Genomic DNA, 18,970 nt, shown 5'->3' with positions numbered 1-18,970 from the left:
GGGATAAAAAGATGTTGCTTAATTTGAACAATCCTAGTTCTGCTCCAGTAACTGGCGGATGAGTGGACCCCACTACACAATCAGCTTCCATCACTGATGAATCCAAATACAACATATCTGGTCTGCTGCTTAGTAAACAGTAGGTCCAATTAATAGTTATTCCATGAAGCATAAAGCTTAAAGAGTAACCGCTGTTTTAATTTTTAGTTAAAAAAATTGAATAGTACACATGAAAATAAGCAACTTTGTAATATATCTCAGAGATGACCTAGGTGCTCTGTAAATAAAAAAAGGGAATGGAATGCAGCACTAAAACAGTAATGCACCCTTTCACTCTCGATCGGCCATGGTCCTAGGGGGTTAATCCCACACATATGAAACAGAGCGCATTTCCTAATGAGAGACCACTGCTTAAAAAAAAAGAAAAAAAAAAATGAAGAAAACTCCTTTATTAATGGATATGCTAACAAAACACTAACCGTTGTGAGATTGTGTTCTGGAAGACTGCAGGCTTCTATGTGGTCCTGTAGCAGCTGTTGGGAGAAGTTTTGGTGCATCTGTGCAGCCTCGTGGGCATCAATTGTATTTCCACACGCTTTATTCAGGTCTGTATGTAAAAAAATAATAATTTAACATGAAGACACATTCATGTAAAGCTATTCGCTCCTGAAATTCTAACAAAGAATGGCTTTGTTTTTCCACTGAAATTAATGGTAACCACTCCTGCACCCTCCGCCATCAACATGTTCTAGCAAAATAAAAGGGTTAATTCAATATATAGAATACTGTTAAACCTTGGGAAAGGAACCTCCTGCAGACTGTGAATGATAAAGTCTATCCATAAATCACAGCAGAGCTCATTTACACAAATGACAATACGTTACATTTGCCCCACAATTACAGCTAGCGTACACTTTTTGGCACATCTTTTTAATCACAGCACTTCGTCCATGTGCAATAGGCCTTGTATGTACAGTGGCTTGAGAAAGTATTCACTCCCTTGGCATTTTTTGCGTTTTGCTACCTCACAACCTGGAATTTCACTGGTTATTTTGAGAGTTTGCATCAGTTCATGTAAAGAACATGCCTACAACTGTGAACATTTGGTTTTCTTTTCATTGTGCAAACAAATAGGACAAAGTAACTGAAAACTTCAGTGTGCATAACTATCCCCCCCCCTAAAGTCAGTACTTTGTAGAGCCTCCTTTTGCGGCAATTACAGCTGCAAGTTGCTTTGGATAAGTCTGAGTTTTCCACATTTTGCCACTGGGATTTTTGCTTACTTCTCAAGGTAGTACTGCTCAAGGAGTCGCGGTGATCACATTAAAGTTCCGGCACCTATATAGGGCAGGACTGAGAGACTTCTTAATGCCTTCGTTGTCAGGCTGATGGGGCCGGGATTTTACATATGTTGTGGCAGTGCTCCAGACTGGACTCATACTGGACAGCAGTTATTAACACTATAGAGGGAGTGTATGACGGTAGAATTGAGAGGGATCCTGAGGTTTGTATTTTAGGTTATGTGGAGGAGATCCAGATTCAAAATCAGTTCAAATTGGCGATAGCTAGGTTGTGATACATTGCACATAAATTAATAGCCAGGCATTGGATAAATGAAGAACCGCCGACAATACAAGAAGTTTTTAGACAGACTTTATTGTAAATATGGAAAAAGGTATTTATGTCAAAATAAAAAAGGGAAAAAACATTCAATGCATTGTGGACACCGTGGGTGCGGAGACGATGATCCCAAAAGGAGGATGCACTTCTGAGTATTGGCTGTTGATGTTTTTATAAGGGAGGGGAGGGAGGGGATGCGCTGGAATTGAAAATATGTGACCTTGTTGGACATTGTAATGTCTGGACTCTTTTTATTTGAATTTCGTTAATAAAAATTTATCCGATTAAAAAAAAAAAAGTTCCGATGCTGTCGTCATCCTGTCGTGCCCCCCCCCTCCTCGCAAATACGATTGCTGTGATTGGCTGTTCAAAAGTTAAACTTTGGTCTCACCTGACTACAGCACCTTCCTCCATACGTTTGGTGAGTCTCTCACATGTCTTTTGGCACATTCATGGTGTTTGGTTAGTAGTGCCTCTTTGCTTAATGGTGTTGCAGCCTCTGTGACCTTTCAGAAAAGGTGTGTATATACTGACAGACCATATGACACTTAGATTGCATACAGGTAGACTTCCTTTCACTAAGCATGTGACTTATGAGGGGAATGGTTTGCACCACAAATTTTTAGGGGCTTCATAGCAAAAGGGGTGAATACATATGCACGTGACAATTTTTAGTTATTTGATCCCAAGTTTAATTTATGCCTCGTAATGTAACAAAATAGGTAAAAAGCCAAGGGGGTGAATACTTTCACAAGCCACTGTATTTCTCAATATTCAGGTTATAAAAATGTACATTATTGTCTAGACCATTTTATATTTGGAATAACACCAATAAATACCCCCAATGATTTAAATTACCCGACCTGGAAAAAATTGCTGGCAGAAAGTCAATCAGCTTTATACATAACTGATTAACCATCTTCTGCATCTCCAAAGAAATGGCTACCAGGTCATAGTAGAACATACGCTAAAGCAAACTCACTAAATTTAAAAAAGAAACAAAAGCTGAAGGTATGACTACAAGAACAATGAAGGGTTAACCTCACCTCTAAGCAGTGCAGACGACCAGAGCTGTACAGACATATCTGGAATCTTGCTCGCAAGCTGCATGGCTGGAACCACCATATTGTTGCTCTCCTGATGGTACATTTGAAAATTATAGACTGCAGTACAAGTAAAGCCAACTTCAGAATAACGGTGGGTCTAATCAAAGGAGTGATAGAGGACTACTTCAGGACAAGACTAGGTATTTCACCAGTTCGTCGCAATTAAAATAAATATTAAGAACTTCCTGCCCCCATAGCCATGGGCACTTTATGAACACTCACGTGACAGTGTGGACAAATTATGCAATGATGCTGTGGTATGAAATCTATATGTTGGCTGTAAAGTACATTACATTTAAAGGGAACCTGTCACCTCGGAAAATTATATTTACCCGCAGATATAGCCTTAAAATGCTGCCTGGTTGCTGTACTGAAAGTGCATCTAAAGCATGAAAATGGACTTATTTCCTCCTGGGAGCCAGCGGCTTTCAGTTCTGGGAGTATGCACGGAGCAGCTCAGTCACCACTCTTCAAACTGAGCGGAGGCTGCAGGCATGTCCTGGAACACAGCACATCTATGCATAAAAGGAAGTCAAACTGCAGGTTGGTGCTTACAGCTGCTGCTCACAGTATAGTGAGCGGTGACTGAACCTGCTTTGCCCATGCCTTAATGACTGAAAGCAGCAGGCTACTGGGAAAGAAAATGTTACTTAAAGGTAACGGGATTTTACAGAGCACATGACAGCACCACCTGAGAGAGGGTATCCACCCATCAAGGACAGGAAACCTACTGAATAAAAGGGTGGTACCTCTCCACTACATCAGTTGGGTTTCAGAGCATGAGAGGACCTCAAGACAGTTATTAATACAACCATCACCAATCAAACATCTCTAACTATACACCCCATATGTAGTGTACACCAACCAGTGATAAAAGGGAGGGTATATAAGGGTGCTGTTATGGGCTCTATAAAATCCTGCTGTTATCAGTAAGTAACTAAAATTTTTCCCCTTCTCCTATGACAGCACCACCTGAGACATTTATATAGAACAAACCTTAGGGAGGGATGACCGCTTGTAACACCTTTATATCCTCCTTATCTGGTTCCTTCAAGGACAGGAAACCAAGATTGATATGGAGGAGAGGTACCGACCTTTTATTCAGTAGGTTTCCTGTCCTCAATGGGCAGATACCCTCTCTCAGGTGGTGCAGTCATGGGATATGGGGAAAATATAATTTTCTCCCAGTAGTTGCATCTTTCAGTAAGGTGGTCAGGAAGCACTGTAATGCTATTTACATGCAAATTAACAGCGTTTTCTGAGGTGACAGGTTCCCTTTAATGAAAATCATATTTATGAAGAAACTTATGGTTGACATCTATGAAGCCTATGCGTATTTGGGGCTTGCCAGGTAAGGTTAAATCAAAAAAGCTGGAGAACCCCTTGAATGTATGCAATATAAAAACCTAGATAAAATAATTAGCAAGCTTATACACTGTATATAATCGTACCCTGTGATTTCCTAGTACATAGAAGATGTGGCCAAGAAGCACCAAAGAGCACGCCGTGAGTCGATTCAGATCCTCAGCATTTGACATCTTTAAAGTTTCTCGCAGAAATCGTCTGTAATATAAAGAATCATTTAACATATAGTTAACAGGTTTAACATAGTTTTATCTATATCATATGGCTGTGTGCCACACATTGCAAGACCCAGCCATGTTGTATGGTAAAACAGGTATGAAATATACAGACATACAGAGACAGGAATTACTGTTGAAACTATGCCAAGTAGTTCTCAGAAAGAAAGTCTCATGAACGACTTTACCCCCACAAGTACCACCTATGAGAGGTAGCTGCCCTATAGGTCAATGTCAGACCCAGTAACAAGCCTTGCAACACGACCGGGGATTAACAACTAGCAAAATGAAAAATATAAGGCTTCCCGGGGGGGGTGGGGGGGGTGGGGGGGGGGACTGCTAACTAGACAACAGATTAAAAAACAAATAAAAAAGCCACTTACTTTGCTTCATTGTATCTGCCTTGAAAGAAAGAAAAGAGTCCCCGTATATAGAAAGCAGCAGCACGGAGACAATGTGAGCTAAAGGAGTGAAGAGAAATGATGTTATGTGGTAGCTTCAATAACCAGAAACAGGTTTAGAATCTGCGGATGTTACTTCTCTAGCTCTTCCGGATCTGTTTATCCATCTCTAACACAGCATAGATTTACTTGAAAGGGTTAATAATTAAAAAAAAAAAGAAAAAAAAAAAAAGGTTTGTATCCAGAATGATTTCGATTTTAAGCAAATGTGCCACTGCACAGGCTGTATGTGATTAGTAAAGAGCTTCCCAACTGGGCATTCATTGGCAGCGGAGGCCAGCATGCCACTTCTGCTAATCTACATGCCGGTTGCATGGATTTATATAGTGTGACCAAGTTGACAAGCACTTTCCAAGTGATGCTAAAATCGCTTGGGAAGCGCTTGTCAACCCGCATGCGGAAATGAAAGTGAAGACCGCTTCACATCCGCATGTCCCTGGCAGGAAACCGCATGTACAATCCGCATGCGTTTTTTCCTGCCAGGGAGATGCAGAAATGCTCAGGAAAAAATCCTGAGCATTTCTGCATCGTGTGCACATACCCCAAGAAAGGATTCAGTATAACCTCCTGGTCAGACCATGCCCCTTCCAGTGATAAGCAGTAAACAGTGTACCTTGAAAGATGTGGTGGGGTTCGCTTTCTGAGCTCTGCTACATTTAAAAACTCGGATTATGTCACAACTGCTGCACCCAGTAAACTAAGTAAAACATTGCTGGAATCAGGGTCTCTTTTCCTACATTATGCTGGTCTCAGCTGAGGTAGCAAAAATACGGTGATTTCCTTTAACACTAAGTACACATCATTTGGATAAGAATGCATACATTTATTGATACAGTTGATTGACATAATTTACTAAAGGAAAACAAAGGAAAGAGGGTTAACTGGCACTGGTGCTATAATTGCTGTCAACATTCTGGGCTTTCCCGCATGAATGCTAACACTCCACACACACAGTGGGAGAAATTATGTAATAGTTTTGGACAGAAATCAAAAAAGGTTTTGTCCAGGCGAAATTATAATTTTACAGGGGGCAACAAAGCTACACTCACCAACCGGCACTTAAATGGATCCAGCGAAATTTGCTCTATGAACTGATTTTAGACAGAAAAGGTTAATGTTACTGATATGGCAACAGCTGAACCGCTGCGGCCGGTGATTGGCAGCTGAAGCAACCTGACCAGCAGCAGTCAGTCAATCGTAGGCCACAGCGGTCCTGCTACTGAACGGTGACGACTTCCTTCCCTTAAATCATACAAGTACTCAAGAACCAAGATGTATCAAATTTGGAACACTATTTTATTAAATACAAAAATAGATAAAATACAAAAATCACAATAAAAGTAACAGTGGGAAACCACAAGATGGCAGCAATAGCCCACAATATAGAATGGTGTATGTCAGTTGGCCCCCAGATGAAGGCTTACACCAAACGTGCATAGGGGCAGGCAGCACTGCTCACAAATAGGTATTGTATTTCTTTTTTTTTGACTATTTAGTTTTCATTCATGGGCCAGGGTTAGCGGATTGTTCTGCAGGTCACCTTTAGTGTGTTTGAATTTTGGTCTTTATGTGATCACTGCTCCTGGCTATGTGGAAATTGTAGCATTTACTTAATACACAATTCCATATTGTGGGCTAGTTCTGCCATATTGTGGTTTCCCACTGTTACTTTTACTGTGAGTTTTGTATTTTATCTATTTTTATATTTAATAAAACATTGTTACAAATTTTATATATATTGGTTCTTGAGTACTTTCCTTATATGATTTGAGCTTTTCCTGTATTGAACCTTCTACTCTTTCCAAGGTGGTTTGCAGGGCTGTGGAGTCAGTCGTGGAGTCAGTATAAAATGGACCAACGCCGACTCCTAAAATATATAATAAATTGGGTACAGTAGTTCAATGCAGTTTGTGGGGAATATTTTTCCATAAGAATTTGGGAAAGTTATGAGATGTCCTATAAATGTCTGTCCTATTCCTGATCTAAGGGTCTAGACTTTTAGCTGAGATGAATCTGTGCTACAGTAAATTTATCACTTACACATGAGCCATGTATGAGGGAGTCGGAGTCATGGAAATTGAGGAGTCGGAGGTTTGGCTTACCGACTCCACAGCCCTGGTGGTTTGGGATACCCGGTAATGGATTAGTGGGTAGATTGTATCTAGGGGTATAACCGATAACAGATCATTGACACAACCTCTTTATTGACTTCCTTCCCTTGTAAACTCAGACCACAGAGTCTGTGCTGGATCCAGATAAGTGCAGGAGTGGTAAGTAAAGCTTTGTTATTTTTTAATATACCAAGCCACTGGTAAAATGTTAATCTTGCCTGCACAACCCCTTTAAAAAGTGTATTTATCATTTCAGGTGACTTCAGAATAAGCTATCCTATGTGGACATGAGGAAGAACACCTTTTCTGGTCATTACATGACTCGTATTCTGCCTTTTTAGCAGTGTTTCCTCTGCACTAGAAATCTCATGAGTTTCCTGTACCATTTGGCTTTTGTTTCCCCTCTAGCTTTCCCCCCTCTCAGGATAGTTTTATAGACAGTAGGTGTAATTTGATCCCTTACTGAAGGCAGATCTGTAGACAGATTGGAGCAGTTTGAGAGTGAATGATCAGTGCTGGGAGATGGAAGAAGCAGCATATTTCTCTAATAAAGACATCTTACAGATTCTAATACTTGCTTATAACATTGTTAAAAAAATATTAAAACTGTTTATTAAAAGAAAAAAAAATAACATTGTCTTACCTCACTGGGAAATTATGATCTGGGTTAATTCTTTCCAGTAAACTATAAAGCTGCATGAAAAAAAATTACACAAATTTGCAAATGTGATTTTAAAATGTGTGAATACAGAATAAAAAAATACTAAAGTGTTGTCATTTAAAAAGGACTTGCTAGTAGCAAAAGCTGGAGCAAGACCTCAGACTTCAGCTACTAGCGCTGTATCATAACCATATCTGTCTTATGTATCCACTGTAAGGGCAGAGAAACAGCAGTTGACCCCTCTACTTGTCCAGTATAGGTCCTCATCTCACCAGAAGCTCAATACAGAGCACCCTCTGAAGCAACCATCTAGTCCAAATAGAATTAGACATTCAATTTCACATGGATTTTAAAGCAATTACCCCAGCCTCACCAGAACTAAGGCTAAGTACCCACGATGCAGAAATGCGCGTTTCTGCATTTCCGGATTCTGCATGCGTATTTTACATGCGCATTTCCAGCCAGGGACAAGCAGATGTTCCGCGTTTTTCACATGCGATTTCGCATGTGGGTTGACAAGCGCTTTTCCAAGCGATTTTAGAATCATTTGGAAAAGTGCTTGACAACTTGGTCACACTATATAAATCCATGCAACCGGCATTGGTTTATATAGTGTGACCAAGTTAATAGTTAAAAAGAATGGTAAAAAATAAAAAATTTTACTCACCTTCTGATGGCCCCCGGTCTTCTTCTCCGGTACGTCCGGTGTGTTGGGCAGCTCGCGGTGGTCTAAAAGGACCTTCCATGACGTCATTTAGTCATGTGACGGGTCACGCGACCGTCGACGTCAGCGGTAGCGTGACCTGTCACATGACTAAATGACGTCATGGAAGGTCCTTTTAGACCATCCCGAGCAGCCGGGGAGCCAGGAAGCATCGCTGAGGAGACCGGGGGCGGGGGCCATCAGAAGGGGAGTATACATGTTTATTTTTTATTTCAAATTCTTTTTTTTTTTTTTTAAAGGTTCTATGGTACCCGGGTCTGGAGGAGAGTCTCCTCTTCTCCAGACCCGGGTACCATCCGCACATTGAATCGCTTAATATCTGCATGTGCACATGTAGTCATGCGGATGTCATGCCGTCCAATGCAAGTCAATGGCGGTGAAAACGCCGCGATTACGCAAAATTAATGGTAGTGCTGCGGATTTTTCCGCAATGATAATCCGCAGCATGTGCACAGCACATGCGGATTATTGTTAGGGAACATAGCAGACCTTCTACTAAGCGTTTCCGCGGCGGAATTGCCACTGCGGAAACACTTAAAAAAAACACATCGTGGGCACACCGCCTTAAAGAGCAATTATAATTATGTATGCAGTATGTATTGAGAAATCTAGTGACCGATTTTGCTTTAAAGTACCAGTGTGTTGTAAAGTACATTTGGTACTGTCCACACTGGCATCATTTTTTTTTCCCTCCCTGATGTATGTAACTTATATCCTGGGTCAAATAAAGCACACTTTTATTCGGACCATGGAACAGAAACCTGACAAATTATAAGCGCTCTTATCATTTACTCTTTATTCACTCTCTGGTTATATATTTTAGTAGGGAGACAAAACCGCACTTACAAGTTTGTGCACAATTCCAAAGGTTTTGGACGACTAGAGTGAGCATGTATAAAACACTATTGAAGTTTAATTGCGGATTAAAACACAGCTATAATATTTATCTTACTTATAGGCAAGCTGTAATTCAATGGCAGTCTATAGAAGTTCTTTTGTCTGGCCACCATAAAAAAGTGAATTTCCTCCTAAAGTGGTTTATCTGGATGTGAAAGTCTACACCAAGTAGTACTGATTAACCCCTTCATGACATTGCCATTTTTCGGATTCCGTTTCCTACCCTTCTTTCAAGAGCCATAACTTTTATATTTTACCGTCAATATGGCCGTATAAGGGATTGTTTTTTTTGCTTTTGTCACTATTTTCCAAGAACAGTAATGGTTTCATTTTTCTGAGTTTGGGGCTATGTGAAGGCTTATTTTTCACACCCTGAGCTGACAATTTTCTGATACCATTTTGGGGTAGATATGATGTTTTGATCACCTCCCATCACAGTTTATTGCAATGTTGTGGTGGCCAAAAAAAGTGTTTTGATTTTTTCCTTGTTACACCGTTTTAAGATCGGATTTTATATTTTGATAGACTGGACTTTTACAAACGCAGCGATACGAAGAGTGTATTTTTTTTTTTTTTTTACTTTTAATGGGCAAAAAAAAAAGGGTGTTTATTTTTTAAAAGCTTTTTCACTGTATTTAATAGTCGCTTTAGGGGACTTGAAGCTGCAAATCGTGCCATCGCTTGTTCTATACATAGCAGTGCATCAGGAGGATCGTAATGAAGCAGATCCCCCGGCTGTCATGACAACCCATCGGCGCCCCACGATTATGTCATGGGAGTGCCGACGGGAGCGTGGAATAAAGCGCCCCGCCCCCCGCTGCCGTCACGTGTTAAATGCCGCTGTCAGATATTGACAGCGGGATTTAACAACCACAGAAGGAGCTCTGCTAGAGGCACATTTAATCAGCCATCATATGCAGGCTCACAAAGGCAGGGACACAACATATGGTGCAAGTATACATATGTTGTAAAGGGGTTATAAGTGTCAAAATGAAGTCTAGTCTATGAAGGATATAGAGTTGCAATATAAAAGGTGTTATTGCTTTTCAGACTATTCACCTCTTGATGTCTGTTTCCTTCCCGAATATAAACACTCGCCAGGTTTGTCACTATAAACGTCCATAACTCTTGGTGTGTGGTTAGCTGTAAAGAAATGAAAAATCTACAATAAAAGCAGTCTTGACAGGAAATTTGATATATATTTATAAAATATTAGTATACATGTTACAACAGCAAAAAGAAGCCCATGCTGCACACACAGCATACTTAAGCACATGGCAATGTATATAGATCGGCAGTGTGGACCTATAGGCGCGTCATGTTCTGTGATACGACAGGACTTTTTTTTTTCCCTTTCTTCCTAAATTCCTAAAGTCATCAGTGAGAAAAAAAACCTGTGTGTTCGCGCTTTTGATTAAAATTAGATGAGATCTATATCCACAGAAATCTTGGAATCTGGTCAGAATCATGATAATGTTCATGTGGCGAAACTATACTCACCCTCAGTGCTGTCGTGAACTGTGCCTCTGCATTATCCATACAGTTCACAGAGATGCAATATAAACCCTGTGGAAAACAAAATGTGGTTGCAGTCATCGGAAATATTGATAATCATACTAAAGGAAAGCCTAATGCAGTTACTGTATACAGAGTAAAGAAAAGAAAACACATTTTATAAAAAAAATATATAAAATGTATAAGGCAACGTGTGCAAACGTTGAGTATTTGGTTGGTGACTTTATTACAGCAGTATTTGTAAGCCAAAACCAAGAGTGGAACAATCAGAGGAAAAGTAGAATATAAAGGTAATAAAAGGTTAAAAAAAAACCCTCAAATACTCAATGTGTACATGTTGGCTTAAAAAAAAAAAATAAGATACATTTTAAAATATGTTTATACAGGTGCTTCTCACTAGATTAGAATATCATCAAAAAGTTAATTTATTTCAGTTCTTCAATAGAAAAAGTGAAACTCATATATTATATATAGTCATTACAGACAGAGTGATCTATTTCAAGTGTTTATTTCTGTTAATGTTGATGATTATGGCTTACAGCCACTGAAAACACAAAAGTCATTATCTCAGTAAATTAGAATAATTACCAAAAGACACCCGCAATGGCTTCCTAAGACTTTAAAAAGGGCCCATAGTCTGTTTCAGTAGGCTCCACAATCATGGGGAAGACTGCTGACTTGACAGATGTCCAGAAGGCAGTCATTGACACACTCCACAAGGTCCCAGAGTGCCAATTTTCAGTTGGAAATGAAGGTCCCAGAGTCTGGAGGAAGAGTGGAGAGGCACACAATCCAAGCTGCTTGAGGTCTAGTGTGAAGTTTCCACAATCTGTGATGGTTTGGGGAGCCATGTCATCTGCTGGTGTAGGTCCACTGTGTTTTATCCAGACCAAAGTCAGCACAGCCGTCTACCAGGAAATTTTAGAGCACTTCATGCTTCCCTCTGCCGACAAGCTTTTTGGAGATGGAAATTTCATTCTCCAGCAGGACTTGGCACCTGTCCACATTGCCAAAAGTACCAATACCTGGTTTAAAAACAACAGTATCACTGTGCTTGATTGGCCAGAAAACTCTCCTGACCTTAACCCCATAGAGAATCTAAGGAGTATTGTCAAGAGGAAGATGAGAGACACCAGACCCAACAACCCAGACAAGCTGAAGGCTGCTATCAAAGCAACCTGGGCTTCCATAACACCTCAGCAGTGCCTCAGGCTGATCGCCTCCATGCCACGCCGTATTGATGCAGTAATTGATGCAAAAGGAGCCCCGGCCAAGTATTCAGTGCATTTACCCAACATTTCGGATTTTAAAATCATTTTTCAAGCTGTTATAAAGTATTCTAATTTACTGAGATAATGACTTTTGTGCTTTCATTGGCTGTAATCCATAATCATCAACATTAACAGAAATAAACACTTGAAATAGATCACTCTGTTTGTAATGACTCTATATACGAGTTTCACTTTTTGTATTGAAAAACTGAAATAAAGTAACTTTTTGATGATATTCTAATTTAGTGAGATGCACCTGTATTTATAGTGCACTATATAGTTTAAAATTTTTTATTAGATTTTTGATAATTTGGGGGAGGCATAACCACAAATGGATACTTAACTATCTCAATGTCTGCTACTGCCCGGTCGGCAGTAAGTTTCAGTCGTTACCAATAAGCTGCAATCATACAGTTTAGCACTGTGTGGTAAAAACGCATATGTTAGACCAAACAGAGGATACTGCTCACTGTATCATTTATGGAAGAAAAATTGTTCACGGAATGTTAAATATCCATTTGCGAAAATGCCTTCCCAAATAGAAAATCTGAGGCTGCAGGTCCATTTGGCAGTATTTCTACAATGAACATGCCAATGGATTAACATGAACATTTAAAGAAAGCCGTAAGTTGCCCTTACTTACCAGCAGTGTGTGTAGTTGGGCTGCATGGTTAGAAAAAAGCCTGGGTGACTGCTGACATAACTGACAGACTTGAGAGATCTAGAAGGAAACAAAACAAAATAAAGCAGTTGTGATATGACTAGTGTCAAAGAATGATTGCAAGCCTCCGTATTTCATCCTTTACCTCTTGTAAGGCTGTGGCTTTGTGGCCCGTGACCAGGCGGCACATGATTATGTGCTCCAGCAGAATTACTTGGAAGGAGGATAAGATTGGGCTGCTATCCAACACTGCAACAGAAAGGTGTAAAAGCAAATATGTTAGGCAGTCTGTGGTGCATTGCAGCTGTGTAATGGATGAACTGTAGGCGTTAACTGGTGGCTAGCTGTACAGAAGACACTGGCACCAAGCATGGCCAAGTATTTTTAAGGCATAGCAGAGTTTTAGGTTTTGAGCACAAACTTGTAATGGAGGAAAAACTATTTTCTTCATTGAAGTTTGGCACATACATCTAAGTACGCAATTCTGTTACTGAAGAATGATTCTTTTCTTGCAAGGTGAGAAGAGGCAGATGCCATTACTCCTTACTACAATGAACAGCACTATGAATGATAAAGTTAGGGTTCATGCATGCCCATGTGTACAGCTCTGCAACAAGTGGCAATTCAGACCTTTACTATACCATTTGTAGGTCTCCAGCTGCTCACAAACAAAGCCTTTGACTAATTTTGTATTAGTTAAAAAAAAAACTCTGGCTCTAACATGATATAAAGTATTGCAGTATTCTCCCATAGAAACACCACCTCCTGAACAGAATGCAGAGTCAAAGAGCCAATATGGCAGAGGGAATGGCACTCCTGAAGCATACGCAAGAGCTGTGCAGACTTCTTGTATTATGGCATAGGCTTGCTAGCTATACAGAATGGTCTTGTTTATTAGCCTTTAAATGGGAACATGTCATTTGATTCAGCTCCTTGAGCCATGGGCTGCATGGATCAGAGCCTGGTTGTGTGAGCGCAGACAAGGAATGTGGTACACAAAAAAGCGAAAGTATTTCAGACAAAATATAGTTTGAAAAGCCAGCCAGGAAATTAGGGAGACCTGATTAGTCCTATGCAGTATGCTACCCAAGATCTTTCAATCAACTGGAGGAGGGCAAGGAAGAGCTGCAGCGGACTAGTCAGGCCTCTCTTTATAGTGTCCGGCCAGATTCTCGGACTAGGTTTTCTCTAAAACGCTGCAGTGTGTCAGAGTGAATAATAGCTGGCTGCAATCACCCAGCCAGACTCCGATTCATGCTACCTCTTGCAGATTTAGGGTTAAGGCGGGTAGGTAGCGTTCCAAAGCTGGGAGGCCACCAGAAGAAAATCAACAGCTTTCAGTCATAGGGGTAGTACAGGGAGTGATTACAGTCACTGTACACTATACTGTGAGAGGCGGCTGTAAGCATGCCCCAGAAATTTCATTGACAGTTCTGCAGTGCATCTGTGCTAAGCACGTGGTCAAGCTGCTGTGTTGTGCTTAAAGTCGCTGCTCACAGTATGGTGAATGGAGATGTGAGCCATGACTAATCACTACCTGTACCACCACTATGATTGAAAGCCAGCAGCTTCCAGCAGGAAATAACTTCATTTTCTCCCGGTAGCTGGGAAGCATTGCAACACTATCTGGTATGCTGACGACACAGATCTACCTCTCTGGACCTGATATCAACTCCTTACTAACCAAAATCCCACTATGTCTGTCCACTATTTCATCCTTCTTCTCTGCTAGATTTATAAAACTTAACATGGATAAAACTGAATTCATCATCTTTCCCCCACCTGACATCCATCAAAGTCAATGACTGCCCACTCTCCCCAGTAACAGAAGCTCGCAGCCTTGGGGTAACCCTTGACACTGATCTCTCCTTCAAACCACATATCCAAGCCCTTTCCACTTCCTGCCGACTCAAACTCAAAAATATCTCCTGGATACGCACATTCCTTAGTCAAGAATCTGCAAAAACACTAGTGCACGTCCTCATCATCTCCCGCCTCGACTACTGCAACCTCCTGCTCTGTGGCCTCCCTTCTAACACCTCTCCAATCTATCCTAAACTCTGCTGCCTGACTAATCCACCTGTCCCCCCACTATTCCCCGGCCTCTCCTCTCTGTCAATCTCTTCACTGGCTCCCCATTGCTCAAAGACCCCAGTTCAAAACCCTAACCATGGCATACAAAGCCATTCACAACCTGTCTCCTCCATACATCTGTGACCTAGTCTCACGGTACTTACCTGCACGCAACCTCCGATCCTCACAAGATCTCCTTCTCTACTCCCCTCTTATCTCCTCTTCCCACAATCACATACAAGATTTCTCCCATGCATCCCCCCTTCTCTGGAACTCTCTACCCCAACATATCAGACTCTTGCCTACCATGGAAACCTTCAAAAGGTACCTGAAGACCTACCTCTTCTGACAAGCCTACAACCTGCAGTAACCCTCGCTCCACCATACCACTGCAGAACTAGCTCTACCCTCACCTACTGTATCCTCACCCATCCTTTGTAGATTGTGAGCCCTTGCAGGCAGGTCCTCTCTCCTCCTATACCAGTCGCTGTCACAGTTTTGTTCAAGATTATTGTAATTGTTTGTGCTATGTATACCCCATTTTTCAAATGTAAAGCGCCATGGAATAAATGGCGCTATAATAATATATGCAAATTAACCCTATATTTTACAGGGAACCTGTCATCAGGTTATTGCAACCCCGTCTGAGAGTAGCATAATCCCTGATTACAGGGATGCATCACTTACTAGGGCTGTTTGTGGCAGTTTTGATAAACTCAATATATTATCTGCTGTAGATCTACCAGTTTTCTGAATGCTGAGCTCTGTATAACCCAGTCCTCACCATTAATTGGCAGCTTTCTGTGAACACTGTACATAGGCAGAAAACTGCCAATCATTGGTGGTGGCAGAATTATACAGAGCTCATAAATATATCATGGCCCACATGGCAGCAGGTTTATAGGTCTTTTAGTGATGATAATCTACAGGTAAAACCCAGTAACTGACATAACTAGAATCAGGATCTCTGTCTCTACATTATGATGCTTTCACATTAGGTGGCGAAAACCTGGTGACAGATTCCCTTTAATAGAGATCATACAAGACTGGGTTTAAAAACAATTCAATGGCTGAAATATGCAAATATACCTACTTTTGAGCTTTTCCAGCTGCATTAGCGCCTTGTCTGTGTATTTCTGAGCCTTCTCAAGATAGCCTGCTTGCATGGAGTGCATGACTGTCACCTGGTTAACAAATAAAAACAATACACTATCATCAATAAACCCATAAACTAATATTCTTTTCGTCTTATAAATAATGGATATCGATTTCATATGGTCGGAAAGGTATGGTTCTGACCAGTGGGACCCAACTGACTCCTCCAATGAGGGCAACTGGTTGCTTCTTCACAGTTAAAGTGTTGATAACAGAATGTGCCAAGTTGAACTCCGCATAAAAGAGGTGGCAAGGGTTTAGAAAATTAGAACAGTAGAATTTAGTTTTGACAACCCCTCAACTTTAAGTAAATTAGGATAACAAAAATATCCTTTTTTTCGGCCTTTTACAATTGCTAAGGGTGTTATGCGACTACTGATCAGTTATATAAAAGCTAAGTTAAGTGGTGCTTTTATGATGCTTAGACCACTTTCATATACAAATGCTCAGTATTTTCTATCAGCATTTGTAAACCAAAGCTATTTGTAAAGATTTGTACTGGTTTTTAAGATTTAAATCTAGTTCTAGTTTAGCTTTCAAATACTGGACACATTGACCAAAATCCTACTGTGTGAATGCGACCTAAATAATTGTATATTGTAAATGGTGCATGAAAACACGAGCCTGAAACCGTACAGAAACCTATAGACGAGAGCAATGGTGATAGGAATGGTGAGTTCAGATGAGCATCTTTCATGGTCTATACACTACCGTTCAAAAGTTTGGGGTCATTTAGAATTTTTTTTTTATTTTTTTAAAAGCACATTTTTTTTCAATGAAGCCAACATTAAATGAATCAGAAATACACTCTATACATTGTTAATGTGGTAAATGACTATTCTAGCTGCAAATGTCTTGTTTTTATTGCAATATTACATAGGTGTATAGAGGCCCATTTCCAACAACCACCACTCCAGTGTTTTAATGGTACATTGTGTTTGCTACAGTAACTGTGTAAGAAGGCTAATGGAGGTTTAGAAAACCCTTGCACAAGTATGTTAGCCCAGCTGAAAACAGTTTGGCTGATTTGAGAAGCTATAAAATTGACCTTCCTTTGTGCTAGTTGAGAATCTGGAGCATTACATTTGTTTGTTCTATGAAACTCTCAAAATGGCCAGAAAAAGAGAACTTTCATGTGAAACTCGACAGTCTATTCTTGTTCTTAGAAATGAAGGCTATTCCATGAAAGAAATTGCCAAGAAACTGAAGATTTCCTACAACGGTGTGTACTACTCCCTTCAGAGGAGAGCACAAACAGGCTCTAACCAGAGTAGAAAGAGAAGTGGGAGGCCCCGCTACACAACTGAGCAACAAGACAAGTACATTAGAGTCTCTAGTTTGAGAAATCGACGCCTCACAGCTCAACTGGCAGCTTCATTAAATAGTACGCGCAAAACGCCAGTCTCAACGTATACAGTGAAGAGGCGACTCCGGGATGCCGGCCTTCAGGGCAAAGTGGCAAAGAAAAAGCTAATAAAAGGAAAAGATTAATATGGGCAAAAGAACACAGACATTGGACAGAGGAAGATTGGAAAAAAGTTTTACGGACAGATGAATCAAAGTTGGAGGTGTTTGGATCACACAGAAGAACATTTGTGAGATGCAGAACAACTGAAAAGATGCTGGAAGAGTGTCTGGCGCCATCTGTCAAGCATGGTGGAGGTAATGTGATGGTCTGGGGTTGCTTTGATGCTGGTAAAGTGGGAGATTTGTACAAGGTAAATGAGATTTTGAATAAGGAAGGCTATCACTCCATTTTGCAATGCCATACCCTGTGGACAGCGGTTTATTGGAGCCAATTTCATCCTACAACAGGACAATGACCCAAAGCACACCTCCAAATTATGCATGAACTATTTAGGGAAGAAGCAGGCAGCTGGTATTCTATCTGTAATGGAGTGGCCAGCGCAGTCACCAGATCTCAACCCCATTGAGCTGTTGTGGGAGCAGCTTGACAGTATGGTATGCAAAAAGTGCCCATCAAGCCAATCCAACTTGTGCGAGGGGCTTCAGGAAGCATGGGGGGAAATTTCTCCAGATTACAGCATTGCAGACCTTTGGCATTTTAGTTGTTAATTTGCTGAGGTAATTGCTGCAAAGGGAGCAATCTTTGAAGAAAGCAAAGTTTGAAGGAGAAAATTTTTCTAATAAAAATCATTATTTCTAACCTTGTCAATGTCTGGACTATATTTTCTATTCATTTTGCAACTCATATGATAAATAAAAGTATGAGTTTTCATGGAAAACACAACATTGTCTGGGTGACCCCAAACTTTTGAACGTTAGTGTATATACAGACTACAATGTCCTTTCTGAGGAGTCCTCTGACCCAAACCAGCAGCCTCACATATGTCTGTAAGTTCGGATTGGGAAACTCACGGTCAGCCCAGGCATTGTGGCTAGTAAACGGCCCAAGAAACATGCCCATCTGAACCAGACCTTTTACCAATGACAGCAATACAAATACACATTTTACCATTTCAGCTTACCAGGTAGACCAGAACACACATGTGCTCTTTAGGTAGCCAGTGGAAGAGATCAGCTGAATTGCTGGGTAAAATTTCATCATCATGAAGAGTTGAAATTGTTTGGATACATTGCTGCAGTTGCTTGAGACATGGCTTCACACTTTTTACCTGCAATACAGATGCTTGATGTAATATACAGTGGACAGAAGCCCAGTAGCCATCAAGGTCCACAATTGTGACAGACTTTATAATGCCATGGGACATTCACAGTTTCATACTACTACATAGCAATACTGGAATCTAAGTATTCAGGACTTCTTTGATTATCATATACTATTTGGATACACTACACACACAAAACTATGAAAGTAACTTACCGTAACTTAATAAAAAGAAACATTGGACATGTCATACTGACATTTCAGAAGTTTTAATCCGTGTGGGTGCTGAGACCCCAAAAAGTCTCTGAAAAGCCAAGTTAAGAACTGCTCATTTCAGGTAGGAAGGCTAACCCACACTCCAAGGAGAGCAGGACATGGCTTTATGCCTCTGATCCTTCCCATCAGTGACAGAGTATGAAAACTTGAGCAACGGCACATCTGCACTTAAAGCTTTAAAATAAATCACATGACATTTATTAGCGCCATTAAAAATTCTAAATAATTCA

At 40.6% G+C, this 18,970-nt stretch overlaps 1 protein-coding gene across 1 annotated transcript in view; it reads right to left on the bottom strand.

Annotated features, from left to right (window-relative positions):
- MAU2 (MAU2 sister chromatid cohesion factor) overlaps positions 1-18,970 on the bottom strand; it is a 43,745-nt gene that overhangs the window by 11,355 nt on the left and 13,420 nt on the right. Inside the window, exons 8-18 of the mRNA XM_073661051.1 lie at positions 18,325-18,471; positions 15,774-15,864; positions 12,753-12,856; positions 12,590-12,667; positions 10,661-10,726; positions 10,220-10,303; positions 7,522-7,571; positions 4,690-4,767; positions 4,178-4,289; positions 2,667-2,757; positions 480-607 (exon numbers count right to left, since the gene is read on the bottom strand). Coding sequence (XP_073517152.1) covers positions 480-607; positions 2,667-2,757; positions 4,178-4,289; positions 4,690-4,767; positions 7,522-7,571; positions 10,220-10,303; positions 10,661-10,726; positions 12,590-12,667; positions 12,753-12,856; positions 15,774-15,864; positions 18,325-18,471 — 1,029 coding nt within the window. The remainder of the gene's footprint in view (positions 1-479; positions 608-2,666; positions 2,758-4,177; positions 4,290-4,689; positions 4,768-7,521; positions 7,572-10,219; positions 10,304-10,660; positions 10,727-12,589; positions 12,668-12,752; positions 12,857-15,773; positions 15,865-18,324; positions 18,472-18,970) is intronic.

The sequence above is a fragment of the Phyllobates terribilis genome, unplaced genomic scaffold (genome assembly GCF_046119375.1).
Source record: "Phyllobates terribilis strain yellow unplaced genomic scaffold, ASM4611937v1 Scaffold_1__5_contigs__length_1240528914, whole genome shotgun sequence".
In the NCBI taxonomy this organism is placed as follows: Eukaryota; Metazoa; Chordata; class Amphibia; order Anura; family Dendrobatidae; genus Phyllobates; species Phyllobates terribilis.
Note: the sequence above shows the minus strand (reverse complement) of the source record. Positions and strands in the feature narration are given on the sequence as shown.